The following is a 13,789-nucleotide window of genomic DNA, read 5'->3' on the forward strand; positions in this document are numbered from 1 at the left end:
AGATGCAGCGCAACAGACCCGTGTCTCCCTGGGGGCAAATATTCCTGCTCCATATGCAGCTCTAACTCGGAGTTTATGCTCCGACTGGATCTCTATGGCTTTTGACCCCATTAATTGTGTAGGAGATTTACTGATCTCATACTGGGGCTCTCTGTATTTTTAGAACATCTTTGAGCTGGGTGTGATGATGCTCACCTGCCAGCAGCCCCTGCTCCGCATTGTGCTGAGCCAGTGCTAGGAGGCACTCATCCCTTTGTGAGGGGGTTTTAACCTCACAACAGTCACCAGGGAAATGATGAAGTGTCTTCCTTTAGCAGCTCATCCTGAACACCGAGCCCCAGCCTCCTGGCCCCCAAATTAGGACTCAGAAGGAGGATTAAATGCTTTTAATGTCATTAAATACCAAGGTCTGATTGTCAGGGTTGAAATGCAGCAAGTGCAAGGGGACTTGTTTCACTTGTTTAAAAACGCTTCCTTTTCTGGCAGATTTGGGTGATAACTTGAGTGTTTCCCTTTGGCATCAAGGAGCCCCCAGGCCCTCTCTCAAGAACACTGTGTTCTACAGCACCCTCAGAGCTTCTCCCTGCCAAGCAGCCATGGAGAAGGAGCAGAGAAGCCCAGTTTCCATCTGCATATGGCTTCAAGCTTGGCTGCCATCATGGTGACAGCGGAGTGACAAACACATCCACAGGGAAGCTCTCCAGGCTGAGCCTGAGCCTGCTCAGGCAGGAGCATATAAAGAAGCGATCCCCAAGGTGTGGAGCCCAGGGCAGAGAAACCGGCCTGTGCTGCGCTCTGCAAGGCCAGACCCAGGCCGTGAGCACCCACACGGGCTAAAAGGGAGTGGGCTCACTGAATCTCACAATGGTTCAGGTTGAAAAGGACCTTAAAGCTCCTCCAGCCCCAACCCCTGCCACGGGCAGGGACCCCCTCCACAGCGCAGCTTGCTCCAAGCCCCCGTGTCCAGCCTGGCCTTGAGCACTGCCAGGGACAACCGTTTAAAGCCGCTCCCCCTTGTCCCATCCCTACACGTCCCTGTGCATGCGGCGGCGTCCCGGGGCCGGCTCGGCGGGGCGAACCCGCCCGCAGCCCAGCTGCTCCGCATGGCCCGGGCCCGGCCCCGGGGATGCCGCCCTGCGCCCCGCCTCCCCCCCACGGGCTGAGCCCCACACGAGGGGGCCCGAAGCGGAGGCCGGGGGGTGCCGGGCGCGGCCCCGAGGGTGCCTCATGCGCGCTCCCGCCGCGGCCCCGCGATACCCCCGCGGCTCTGCGCCTGCGTGCAGGCCCCTTTCCCCTCCTCCCCTTGCGCGGGCCTTTTCTGCGCAGGCGCAAGCGCCTCTCACGCCAGCCAGGGCGCGGTCACGTTCGGCAGTGCGGCGTGACGCTCCCGGCAAGCCGTCCAATCAGCGCCGTCCCTTCCTGTGCGTGCTGGCGTCATACGGAGGCGGTATATAAGCGGGCCGCTCCAGTCCCGCCCCCCTGACAGCGTCTCGAGCCGCCGCCGTGAGAGCATCCTCCGCCGAGAGCCGCTCCCGTCGCCTCCTCCCCGCCGCCTCCGCCGCCGCCGCCCCGCGAAGGGAAGCGTACCGTATATCGTATGTCCGCTATCCAGAACCTCCAGCCCTTCGGTGAGCCTTCCGGGCGGCGGCGGCGGCCGGGCCGGGCCGGGAGGGGGAGCGGCCTGGGAGCCCCGCCCCGCGGCCCCGCCCGTGGCGCAGTTGCTATTCCTGGCGCCGGTTGCGTCAGGCGCGGGCGGGGCGGGGCGGGGGGGGCGGAGCCGGCGGCGGAAGGGGCGGGTCTTTGGAGTGACGGGCGGGCGGGGCGGCCAATGGGAGCGCGGAGGGCGGGCTGTAACCGGCGCTGTCCGCAGACCCCTTTGCTGATGCAAGTAAGGGTGATGACCTGCTCCCTGCCGGCACTGAGGACTACATCCATATAAGGATCCAGCAGCGGAACGGCAGGAAGACCCTCACCACAGTCCAGGGCATCGCGGATGACTACGATAAAAAGAAACTGGTGAAAGCCTTCAAAAAGGTGGGTGCTGGGGCACGGGGGCTGGGGAAGGAGGCTTGGGGCAGGCTGGGGGCTTGCAGCAGCGTTTTCTGTTTGCATGGTCCTGAGGAGGCTTCTGTGTGTTGTAGAAATTTGCCTGCAATGGTACTGTAATTGAACACCCTGAGTATGGAGAAGTGATTCAGCTGCAAGGTGACCAGCGCAAGAACATATGCCAGTTCCTCGTAGAGGTAGGATGACACAGAATCATCAAATCACAAAGTAGTTTGGGTTTGAAGGAACCTTAAACCTCATGCAGTCCCAACCCCTGCCACAGGCAGGGACCCCTTCCACCAGAGCAGCTTGCTCCAAGCGCCTGTGTCCAACCTGGCCTTGAGCACTGCCAGGGATGGGGCAGCCACAGCTTCTCTGGGCACCCTGTGCCAGCGCCTCAGCACCCTCACAGGGAAGAGCTTCTGCCTAAGAGCTCAGCTCAGTCTACCCTATGGGAAGGTTAAAGCCATCCTCAGTTGCCTGCAAGTCCCAGCTAAATGCTTAACTAAATAGAAGGCACTATGTTAATAACGCCTGTTCCCATAGCACTAGATGAGCAGGCTGAGGGGACTCACTTTCTCTTTACATTCTTGCTGGAGGCACACACTGTCCAGCAAGGTTTCAAAGTGCGGTCTGACCTTTGATGCGAACTTCAGGGGGGAAGCAGAGATTTGGTGCAGGGATGGTGCAGTGGCCTCTCTGCTTCGGTGTGCTGAAAAGTGCATTTTCTTTCTTGCAGATTGGACTGGCTAAAGACGACCAGCTGAAAGTCCATGGGTTTTAAGTGCCTGTGGGTCACTGAAGCTTTATGCAAGAAGATTTCCTTACCATGAAATTCCCATCTGTCCCTTGTCATAAGTTTAAAACCAGCCGGTTTGTGTAATGTAACGATCTTGGGTCCACTGTTCAGTCTGGACTAGTGTATTTCAGTGATGTAATAAACTGGCCACAGCCCATGCTATCTCGTCTTGCTGTCCCTCATTTCACAGAGGTAAATGGGGAGTTGGGCGTGCTCCAGCCTGAAGCCAAAAGTATCCAGATGTTCCAAGCTAAGCCAAGGGATTGGGCCTGTCAGTCTGGAGACTGCCTGAATCGCTCCTCTGTTTGGCTGCTCCTCCATTCCGATGGATGGGAATTCTTGCCATGCCTTCTGCGGTCCCACACAGAGCGAGGCACCAAGCGTGAGCTGTGACATGGTGCGGGGAGATTGCGCCTTCCCTCTGGGCAGCGCTGGCTCCTGGTGGCAGAGGCATTTGGGGAAGCTTTTCAGTCAGAACAAGAGGAGTCACAGAAGAGCGACTGGATGTCTGTGGTCCCAGCCAGGCAGGTGCTGGTACCCTGCAAGCACCAAGGTACCGGGGTAGTGCACCCAAACAAGCTGTTGCTTGAGGTTAAACTTCTGACAAGGGATCAGATTTGGACTAATGTAATGAGTATCCTTGTAGGTAGAGCTGTCGAGCCTGTGTGTTACTAGCAACCGCTGCCTAATGCCCTGTGAAGTAACAGATTCCTGGTTTCTCTTTTAATGTTTTATGTAATGTATTTAAAGTCTTATTTAAATAAAAATGGTTTTCAAAAGCAGTTGCTTGCTGGATTCCCTCACTTGCTGGAGCCAGGCGAGCAGCAATGCTGGCTCTCTGCTTTGGGAGCTCAGTGGACTTCCCTCTTGCTGCAGGGAGCAGTGCTGGGGTCCTGGGTGTGCTGGGTGTGTTTCCTGTTGGAAGGGGAGCACCCTGGGTGCTGTGCCTCCTGTGTGGATTCATTCCGTCCCTGCAAGGGCACCAGGTCTCCTGCTTGTTGGGTTCCTGTGTGCTGGGTGCTTGTGCTTCCAGCAGTGACAAACTACTGCAGTGAGGGCCAGGGGGTCTGGGGAGGCCGCTTGTCCCTTGTGTAGTGGCAGAAACAGGGACCTGCCTGGGAGCAGCTTTGTGCCTCTTGTCAGCTTTTGAAGAACTGAGTTGTGTTTGTTCACTGCCTGCAATGATCCCGGTTTTCCAGCCCTGCTCCATGTGCCGCAGTGGAGCACCAGGTTCACCTCACGCCATTTACTTCCCTAAGAGACTTTGCTCTTGGAAACCAAATTGCCACAATTATGCAAAGCTCCTCTGAACCCACTGAAGAGGGAGGTGACCTCGAGCCCTACCTGCACCTCGCGCTGTGCTGTGCGTGCCAGCAGCCTGCTCTCTGGGCAGCTTCTGCTCCAGGAATTCCACTTCCCTGCCTGCACCAAGCGGGGCTCTCCCAGCAGCTCACAGGCTTCTGCATGCAAGAGGGAGGCATCAGCTTGGCCCAGTGTGGCCCAAGAGAGCCAGACCCGGCTGGGCAGCGGCAAGGGTGCTGCCACCACCCTGTTGCCCTGGTCCCATCCTGTCAGGGTGCACCCAGGGCTGGGAGAAGGGAGCAGCACCCCAGGGTCAGGCTGCAAACTTGCGTCAAGGCGCTGCCGAGCCCACGGCACTGGAGGAAGCAGCCGCTGCGTCCCAGTGACCCTGATGGCTCATTTGGCCCAGATTGAGCCATTAAAAGCCAGAAATTGCAAAACAATTTGTTTGCTCCTTGTAAAAACCGCTCCTTGGAGCGAGGAATCGATCGCGTGGGGCTGGGGCGCTGCTGCCTTCCTGCCCATTCAAAGCCCATTTGTTTTGGGGTTGTTTGAGGAGCACCGATACCGGCACGGTGAGCGCTGGCAGTGAAGAGCAGCCGGTTCCTCGCTCCACGGGTGTTATTGAAGGAGGGAGCCAAATGTTCTCCACAAATCGATGAGGGTAAACGGGGGCCAGGGGAGCCATCGATACTGGAAGAGTTGGTGGCAGCAGATAGGATGGATACGGGATGCAGGGGTGACGCGTTACCGAGCCCTGTGGTGCACAGTGTGTCCCCAGAGACGCAGGCAGTGAGCGGTGCCCACCGGTCCCAGAGCACCCCAAAGCGTTTTGGGGTAACAGGAGAGACAGAGGCTGCAGAAAGGGGCTTCTTTGCAGCATGTGGCTGAGCAGAGCAGTTCCCTGCAGCACATCTGGCCAGCTGTGACTCCACCAAGGCCAAGGGCTGCAGGCGGGGGTACACCTGCATGTACATACAGCTGCATGTACTCCTATAGATTGTAGCTAGTTATGTATCCATCTACATGCATACCTACATGTATGTGCATGTATATGTAGCGCTCTATGTACATACATGTAGGACTCTATAAGCATTTCTGAGTGTATATATATATATACACATATGGGGTGTGCATGTTTAGCTAGATAACTACCTATACTTTTTTGCACACATATGTGCAATTCAAGCCAAGTACCCTGTAGCTTGCTCCACTGAGTCTCTTATTTCTGTATGTCCCTCTGTAGCTACATATGCAAAGCCCTGTCTCCATATGTATACACTGTACGTACAGCTGTATATGTGCATGTATAGCTCTCTATGCATATGGATGTGTGTGTCTGTATATATGGCTGTATCACTGTCACGCTCTGCATTCATGTGTATATATTTACATGTGTATGCATGTTAGGCATGTGTGTTTGCATATACACACGTCTACAGCTACAGCTATACCTATATATGTTTATATGTATCTGCACACATACATAGCTCTGGGTGTGCGTACATTGATCTGTTTCATACAGATGTGTCTATGAAATACAAAGCTGGAGATAGAAGGGAGGGATAAAACGCTGTGCACTTATACCCATACACATACAACCACTGCCAGCAGCCTCCTGTCGTCTCCATATAGAGACGTATGCACACGCACTCACACACACGTATGTGTACACACGCAGACACCCTCCATGTGTGTCCATCTGTCCGTGCGTCCCGGGGCTCTGCGGGTGGGTTCGGAGCCGCCCCAGGGTGGGGCAGTGGCGGCGGTGCCTTTAAAAGCAGAGCTGAGCCCTGGCTTGAGGCACCGCCGAGCCCGGAGCCAGCAGGTGAGCCCCGGAGGGCTGGGGACAGGGATGGATGGGGGGGACCAGAGGGGAGGGATGGAGGGGATGTGGGGACCAGCTCCAGGGATGAGCGCTTGCTGCCTGCCTGGCAGTGTTCAAGGAGCTCTGGGCAACACGGTTTAGTTTTAGGTAATCCTGCGAGGCACAAGGAGTTGGGCTCAGTCCTCATGGCTCCTTTCCAACTTGAGTCCATTCTAGGGGACCTGGGGACCAACCGGGAGATAGGGATGGACAAGACTTGGGGACCAGCTGGGAGGGAGGGATGGAGAAGAGCTGGGGACCAGCCAGGGGGGATGGAGGGGACTGGGGGACCTGCTGGGATGGACAGAGGGGATTTGTGAACTGGCCATGTCCTGCGGATGAGCTTCCCGCAGGGGTCACCCCTTGCCACAGGCTGAGCATGTGTCCCCTGTCCCATGGCTGCAGCCCCTCCGCTCCCCTTCCCCGCTCAGTCTCTCCACAGCCATGAAGGTGAAGGTTTGCATCGGCCTCATCCTCACCATGGCAGCCACCGCCTGCCTGTGCCGGCCCGCAGCAGAGGCCCCACGCGCTGGGGGGGATCCCCCCCAGCCCCCAGGCAGCCTGGTCCAGCGGGACTGGCCAGAGGCCCTGTCCCAGGAGCAGAAGCACCTCATCTCCAGGGTCCTGCCCCACATCTTCACAGGTACCGCGAGGTGCAGGGGGGGCAGCTCTAGGGGGAGGCTCTGTAAGGCACAGCCCGGCACCCCCGTGCCAACCCCCAGCCCGGGGCAGCAATAACCCCGCTGGCCTTGCCTCGGCAGAGCTGAGGGACCACAAGGGCTACGAGGGGATGGAGGATCTGCACGACCTCTACTACCCCGACTGGATGGACTTCGGCCGCCGCAGTGCCGAGGACTCGATGGATGCTGTGTAGTGGCCGCGCCGTGCAGAGCACCAGCGCGCTCAGTGCACGTCCCTTCCTGCAATAAAGCCTTGGCACTACCGGTGCTGCTGGTCTTTGCTGGGAGGAGTTGGGGGGGGGGGAGATGGACGGTGGGATTCACCCCCAGCCCCAGCAGGAAGCACAGGGCAGATCCAGCACAGCAGCAGACACAGCACACAGGAGCTGCTTCACTCACGTTTATTTGACAGGGACAGGACGGGGGGTGAGAGATGCAGCTGCGGGAGCAGCAGCTACACCCCAAGAAACACCGACTGCAGGTGACCCCCGAGCCAGGGGTGCTGCTGCTGCTACTCAGTGCACAGGAAAGTCTAAACCCAGCATCCCTTTTCGATGTCAGCCCAGCTGCTGGCCAGGGCCAGCCACGGGTGGGAGACCTCACCCTGGCCCCCAGGACCACCCCATCACCCCCTTCGCTGCAGCAGCCCCAAAGGGCCGAGCGGCTCCGGGGACAGGCTCAGCAGAAGCAGGAACAGTTTTTATTGCTAGGAACTGACTCCTGTGAGGGGTCTGTGCCCCCACAGCAGGGGACAGGGGCAGCGGAACCTCCCCGGAGCCCCACCACCACGCACAGGACCCTGCGCACAGGGCAGGTGGAGTTTTCGGTGGCAAAGGGAGGGCAGATTGCCGTGGTGGGGGCACTGTTGCGGAGCTCACCGTGTGCAGGTGATGCCCAGCAAAACCCTTCTGCCCTGGCGCTACAGACTCAAAAGCAGGGCTCGGATGCCCTCACTCACGGAGCTGCTGCCGGTGGTGCCCGAGCGCACTCCGTACAGGCAGTGCCGGCATGGAGGGTCGGGGGCAAAGCAGAGGCGCATCGCGCTGGGCGCTCTTCCGGAGGGCTCCGCAGGCGATGCCCAGCACCGGGCTCTTGTCCCGGCCGCCCCTGCCCAGGGGAAGCGGCCGCGGGGCCGCGCCTGCAGCGCCCTTGCTGCGGGCACAAAGGCCCCGGGGCGCGGTACCGCTCGCAGCCGCGAGGGGGCGCGACGGCGGCGGCAGGCGCCGCACGGCCCGCGGGGTCCCCGGCGGAAAGGGGGGGCCCTGCCCGGCGGGTGTGGGGGGAGCGCCGGGGTCAGGGGTGGCCAAACACAGGCACAGCAGCGAGGAACCGCCCCGGGCCAGGCTGCGCCCGCGGCCCCGGGGGGGGGGGGGTGCGACACCAGAGCCCCCTCCCCAGCCGGGGTGGGGAAACTGAGGCAGCGGGCGGTGCGCGGGGGGGGTCGCCCTAAAACACCACACTGGGAGCTCAGCGAACATCCAGTTTACTGACAGCAGGTGGGGGGAACCCACCCGGGGGTGTGCGGGGGGCACACGTGGAGGAGGGCAGCTCAGTAGTGCAATACCAGGGCCGGGAGCTGGGGGGGGGGGGGGGGGAAGTCAGGCCCAGTCCCCCCCCCCCAGTCAGGGCTGGACGGGCAGTGAAGTACTACTGGTCATACTGGGAAAGGTCCAGTCCCCTACTGGCCCTGGGGTGGGTGCCAAGGTGTGGGGGTGTGTGTGGGGCAGCAGGGCTCTACCCCCTCCATGCTGCTCCAGTACCATCCCCAGCTACGTACCCAAGTGTCACCAAGGCAGGTGCTGGGACCCCTCCACCCCACATGTCAGAGTCTTCCCAGTGAGCCCCAACCACCGCAGGGGGGGAGGCAGCACTGGGATGCCACAACAGCACCCCAGGGCTATGGGGGTGAGGGGCTATCTACAGCCTGAGGGGGCAGCGAGCCCCTGGGGGGCCCTAGGGGACGCGGTAGGTGGAGGTGTTCTTGGGCTCGGTGCTGGGGACGGACCAGTCCCCTGCCTCCTGGCTGGGCTGGTAGTGCCGCCACGCAGACTTGTTATAGACCGGCAACCGCTCCACCGAGTCTGTGGACAGGGCCTGCAGGAGACACGGGGGGGGTGAGGAGGGCCCCGTGCGCCCCCGGAGGACACGGCCCCCCCGTCCCGGGGGAAAGACCCACCTTTAGGTAGATGACGGCGTCGGTGCCGAAGCCCTCCATGGAGAAGAGCTGCAGGTCCCCCTGGAAGTACTTGGCGTAGAGGCGGGAGATGGGCAAGCCATAGCCAAATCCAGCCTGGGGTGGAGGGGAGAGATGGGGTCGGGGGTCCCCGGTGCTAGGGTGGGCACCCCCAGGGGACCCCGAGCCTCCCCACACCACCCTGACGGCAACACGAGCACCCTCAAGTGTCCATGTGGGACCTCCAGTTGCCACCTCCCCACTGTCAGGCACAGCCAAAGGTCCCCATGCCACACCACAGTATCTCCACGTCACCCCCAGGCACCCCAAAAGGCCCCCAAGCCACCTCCAAACACCTTCAAGCGACCCCTCAAGCACCCCCAAACACGGCCAAGCCACCGCCAGCAGTCCCTGTGCCACCCCGCTCTGCACACCCGTTCCCCGTCCCTTTGGGGCCCCCATGGCACTTACCAGGGGGGTTCCCTCTGCGGGCGCCCCGGTGCCCAGCTGCGGGGTGGGAGCAGTGGAGTACATGTAGCTGAAGAGCCGCTCGATCTTCCGCAGCGGGACGCCCATGCCCCGGTCACTCATCTGCAGGACAGGGCGGGGGGTGACAGCCCCGCTCCAGCCCCTCACCCATAGTGTGGGTGTCACCCCATAGGCTGGGGTCAGGGCCCCCCCCCCCCGCGATGGAGCTGCTGGTCCCTGATGTACCTTGATGGAGAGGTCCTCCTGCCCCAGGGCCACCATCACCTTGATGGCCGGCAGCCGCGGGCTGTTCTCGTGGCTCTCCACCGTGGCTCTCATGGCATTCTGCAGGCACAGAGCAGTTTATGGGAGCCCTCCATAACCTCCCTGCTGCTCCCCCTCACCCCCACGCTGTGGGGCTGGGGTTACCTTGAAGAGCTCAAAGAGCATGTGGTAGAGATGCGAAGGGACGTAGACGATGCTGATGGGCTGCTGGGTGTTGCTGCCTGCGGGGAAGAGGAGAGCGCCGTCCTTCCCAACCCCAAATAAGCCACCCAAGAATCCCCTGCCACAGTGACACCCCCCAGCCTGGCCTCACCGTTCACTTCCTCGATCTCCAGGTCGGGTGAGGACATGTAGTACTTGTCACACAGGAGCTTGGCCATGTTGTAAGCATCTGGGAGGCAGAGGCAGAAGGCTCAGCACCCCCGGCACGAAGGCAGGGGCCACATTTGGGGTCCCCTTCACTCCCCATCCCATTCCAGATCCAGGATGCTTTGGGGGGTCTTCTGGAGTGACCCCAAAGCAGAGGGGACACCTTGGCTGAGGCCCACCCAAGCTCAGGACACAAATGGCTCCCAAACAGGCAGACCCCAGGGCAAGGGGAAGACAAGGAGGACCTTCAACACCCCCCCAACAGATCAGTCCCGTCCCCCCACGCAGGGGATGCCCCCCAGTCCCCACAGACCTCTCACCACATTGACCACGTTGCAGTGGGGGTCGATGCTCCCAATGTGCTTGGGGTGCGCGGGGTTGGTGCTACCGTCGAAGAGCAATGCTGGGGGGGGACAGAGAGCAGTGGGTACCCCAGAGGGTACATTAGGGACAGGGGGATGCTCGGGACAGGATCCCTGGGGCTGGGAGGGAATGGGGGGGGATGCCCAGGATTGATGGAGATGCTCGAGGCAGGGGACCCCCAGGGGCAGTTGGGGTCCCCACGGCGCTCACTGTGCTGGTTGATGAGCATGCGGATGGAGATGCGGCTCAGGTAGAAGCGGTCAAGGAAGTACTGGATGTTCTGGTTGGAGACGGGGTCATCCCCATAGGCCTCCTTGTACTCGATGACCCCCTGCGCCATGGTGGGCACCACGTCGTTGTGCCGGTTGCGGATGGTGACCAGGGCATCTGTGAACCTGAGGAGGGGAAAGGGATGGAGCTGGAGGGCACCAGGTCCCTGCACAGCCCAGCTCCAGGAACTGGTGGCACCGGGATGCTCTGTGGGGTGGGGACAGTTTGGGGATGCTGCAGGGTGTCAGGGCCCCTCGGTGACGCCCCAAAACCAAGGACAAGAGGGATTAGCCCCCAACTTACTGCCCCAGGGTGGCCTGGTCCTCGGGGTCCCTGTCCAGGAACTCCATGATGTCCAGCAGGCTCTGGACGTACCTGGCGAAGCAGCTGGTTACTTCCCACCCTGATGCCCCCCAAAGAGAGGGGACACCCTGGGGACCCCCACGCCAGGGGATGCACAGGGTGCTCTGGGCACTGCCCATTCAGCCAGAGGGGCTCAGGACCCCCTCAACCAGGAAACCCACCCAAAAAAGCTGCTGCCCCATGAGACCACCCGGTGCTTGTTGGGGGTCCAAGCCTGCAGCCCTCATGTTCCCCCCCCCAGTGACTCTCAAGTCGCCCACCCCACTGGAGGGGCTGTGTCCCCAGGTGTCCCCAAGGGCCACCATAACAGCACGGGGACATGAGAGTCACTGCAAGAGGGGAGCCTGTGCTGCCAGCGGGGCTGAGGACGCTGCACAAACAACTCGTCACGTGGCGGCACTGGGAGAAGGTTCATGGTGCTGCGGGGGGGGACACGGTGCTTAAAGGGACACGCAGAGCCCCCCCTGAGGACACGCATCCCCTCGGCCCTTTTAGGGGGCAGGAGGCTGGTGCAGGACATGGAGGTGGCACCAGTGACCTGCCAACGGCCAGGAACACCCCGCTGGCACCTTGTCAGCCAAGGACGTGGCATGGCACGAGCTGGGTGCTGCCCTGCCAGCCCTGCACGCAGAGGACAGCGGCGGTGGGATGGGACGTGCAGTGCTGGTGGGACCCCCCCCAGGCAACGGCGTTGGCAGGAGCTGTGGTGGCAATGGGGAGCCCCAGAGGTGACAGCGCTGGCATCCATGGTGGGACCCCTCTGGGTGACAACAGCAGGACAACGGAAGCATCAGCGGTGGGACCCCCATGAGCTACAACAGTGGCAGCAGGACCCATGGAGACGATGGTGGTGGCATCCACAGCCAAGGCGGTGTGGGATGGGGGGGTCCCGCTGGCGGTGGGACCCCACAGGCGGCAGCCCCCCCCCACCCCGTTCTCACCAGCTCTGCACCAGCTGCACCGAGGGGGTGCGCAGGACGCGGTCCGGCAGCAGGTTGATCTCCTTCATGATGTTGGAGAGGCGGACGGGCAGCTCCTGCCGCAGGAAGGCGAAGGAGGTCTTCTCACAGGCATTGCTGGAGCCTGGAGGGGACAAGGAGAGGGGGGGGGAAACCAGGCTGAGCCCTGGCTGGACACCCCCAGCCCCAGGGCTGGCTGTGCTCCTGCTGGGGAACACTGCGGGGGGGACTGGGGCAGAGCCAGCAGCAGGTCCTGCTCTTGGGTGGAGGGGGACACTGGAGGGGCTGTGGGGGGGGGCAGAGCTCAGCTGGCTGGAAAAGGAGGCTGGGATACCAGTACAGCCCAGTATGGCCCAGACTGTGACTGGAAACCCCCCTGAGGGCAATGAGGAGGGGAAAAGGACCTGGGCCACCAACAGAGCTGGGCACAGACACCCTCTGCCACAGGGACACACCAAAGCGTCCAGCCGGGATGCGGTGGCCAGCGAGGTGGGGGGGGGACAGACAGGGGGGCAAATCTGTCCTGGAGCCCCTGTAGGGGGTCCCGGTGTCGGAGGGATGGTGCAGAACCGGGGTGGGGGGGTGAGGGCTCCCAGGGCGCAGACACCAGCCTCGGCCCAGGATGGTGCGGGGGGGGGATGTGGGTAAATATAGCACTGACATTAAACCCCGGTGGGAGGGGAATCGGGACAGGAGGGGCCCACGGTGGGGGACAGGGACAGCTCGGGTATTTCCCCCCTCCCCCGGGTATCTGGGGGGGGCTGGCTTGAGGGGGGGACCCCGGGTCACCCCCCTGGGGGGAAGCACCGGGTGGGGGTCCCACGCAGGGGGTTATTTACTGGTGGGGGTAGGAGACACCTCATGGGGGGGGGTATTTATCGGGGGTGAGGGCATTTACCCGGAGGATCACGGGCGGGGGGGCCGTTGTTTGCCCGTGGGGGTAAGACCCCACTGAGAGTGGTTATGGGGGGGCAAAGGGGAGACCCCCCCCAGCAGTTGCGTATCGAGAGATCGTGATCCCAGCGCCGGTTATTTACCCAAGAGCGCGGAGGGGAGGGGGAGGGAATGCGACGACACAAGGAGCGGAGGGGAGCACCGGGGGGGGGGGGGTAACAACCGCTAAACAATAACCGGGAATCACGGGGGGGGTTGCAGGTACCGACACCCCCAGCTCGGGTGTTTGTTTACCGGGGGGGGTGGTGCATTCGCAGGGGGTGGGGCGCGGAGATCCCACCCCCGACCGGGGATTCACGGCCTTTGGACGGGTTCACCCGGAGCGGCTGCATCCCGGTACCGTGCCGGGGCTCCGGGGGGAGCTCCCTGGGTTGGGGGGGGGGGGGGGGGTGTCCCGGTATTTACCGAAATCCAGGAACTGCTTCATGGAGAGCGGCGATGGCGAGAACTTGCTGAAGTGCTCGATGTAGGTGGGGACGCCGGAGAGCGCCGCGCGGCGCCCGAGGCACCGCAGCAGCCGCATCGCGCCCGGTGCGACCGGCGGCACCCGCCGCTACCGGTACCCCCGGCCCCGGCCCCGCCGCACCGCCAATCACCGCCCGCCCTCCGCCGGCCACGCCCCCCGCGTTGGCACCGCCCCTTGACCGGCGTGACCACGCCCTCTTGATCATGGCCACGCCCACCGCTGTAACCCCTTAAAGCCCGCAGCGGAGCCGCTGCTGCCCCCGGAGCAGCCGCATCCCCCCCAACCCGGGGGGACGGAGTTGGCCAGGGAAGAGCTTCTGCCCAAGAGCTCAGCTCAGCCTCCCCTCGGGCAGGTTCAAGCCATTCCCCTTGGCCTGTCCCTACAGGCCCTTGTCCCAAGCCCCTCTCCAGGTTCCCTGCAGCCCC

General features: G+C 62.2%; 3 protein-coding genes across 3 annotated transcripts; 2 read left to right on the top strand and 1 right to left on the bottom strand.

Annotated features, from left to right (window-relative positions):
• The first annotated feature begins 1,469 nt into the window (after positions 1–1,469).
• Positions 1,470–3,007, top strand: EIF1 (eukaryotic translation initiation factor 1). Its single transcript, XM_065698975.1, has 4 exons — positions 1,470–1,628; positions 1,871–2,034; positions 2,142–2,243; positions 2,786–3,007. The coding sequence occupies exons 1-4, from the start codon at positions 1,598–1,600 to the stop codon at positions 2,828–2,830; spliced, it is 342 nt and encodes a 113-aa protein (XP_065555047.1). The 5' UTR covers positions 1,470–1,597; the 3' UTR covers positions 2,831–3,007.
• Positions 3,008–6,458: 3,451 nt separating this feature from the next.
• On the top strand, positions 6,459–6,888 carry LOC136023956 (gastrin/cholecystokinin-like peptide). The gene is made up of 2 exons (XM_065698980.1): positions 6,459–6,657; positions 6,776–6,888. The coding sequence occupies exons 1-2, from the start codon at positions 6,459–6,461 to the stop codon at positions 6,886–6,888; spliced, it is 312 nt and encodes a 103-aa protein (XP_065555052.1).
• A 1,273-nt stretch (positions 6,889–8,161) lies between these two features.
• On the bottom strand, positions 8,162–13,498 carry PDK2 (pyruvate dehydrogenase kinase 2). The gene is made up of 11 exons (XM_065698926.1): positions 13,304–13,498; positions 11,927–12,068; positions 10,926–10,997; positions 10,563–10,747; positions 10,303–10,392; positions 9,934–10,011; positions 9,765–9,841; positions 9,582–9,680; positions 9,339–9,458; positions 8,871–8,984; positions 8,162–8,788 (listed from the first exon to the last, which is right to left on the bottom strand). The coding sequence occupies exons 1-11, from the start codon at positions 13,419–13,421 to the stop codon at positions 8,648–8,650; spliced, it is 1,236 nt and encodes a 411-aa protein (XP_065554998.1). The 5' UTR covers positions 13,422–13,498; the 3' UTR covers positions 8,162–8,647.
• Positions 13,499–13,789: the final 291 nt, after the last annotated feature.

This window comes from Lathamus discolor, chromosome 20 (assembly GCF_037157495.1).
Source record: "Lathamus discolor isolate bLatDis1 chromosome 20, bLatDis1.hap1, whole genome shotgun sequence".
NCBI classification, from domain to species: domain Eukaryota; kingdom Metazoa; phylum Chordata; class Aves; order Psittaciformes; family Psittacidae; genus Lathamus; species Lathamus discolor.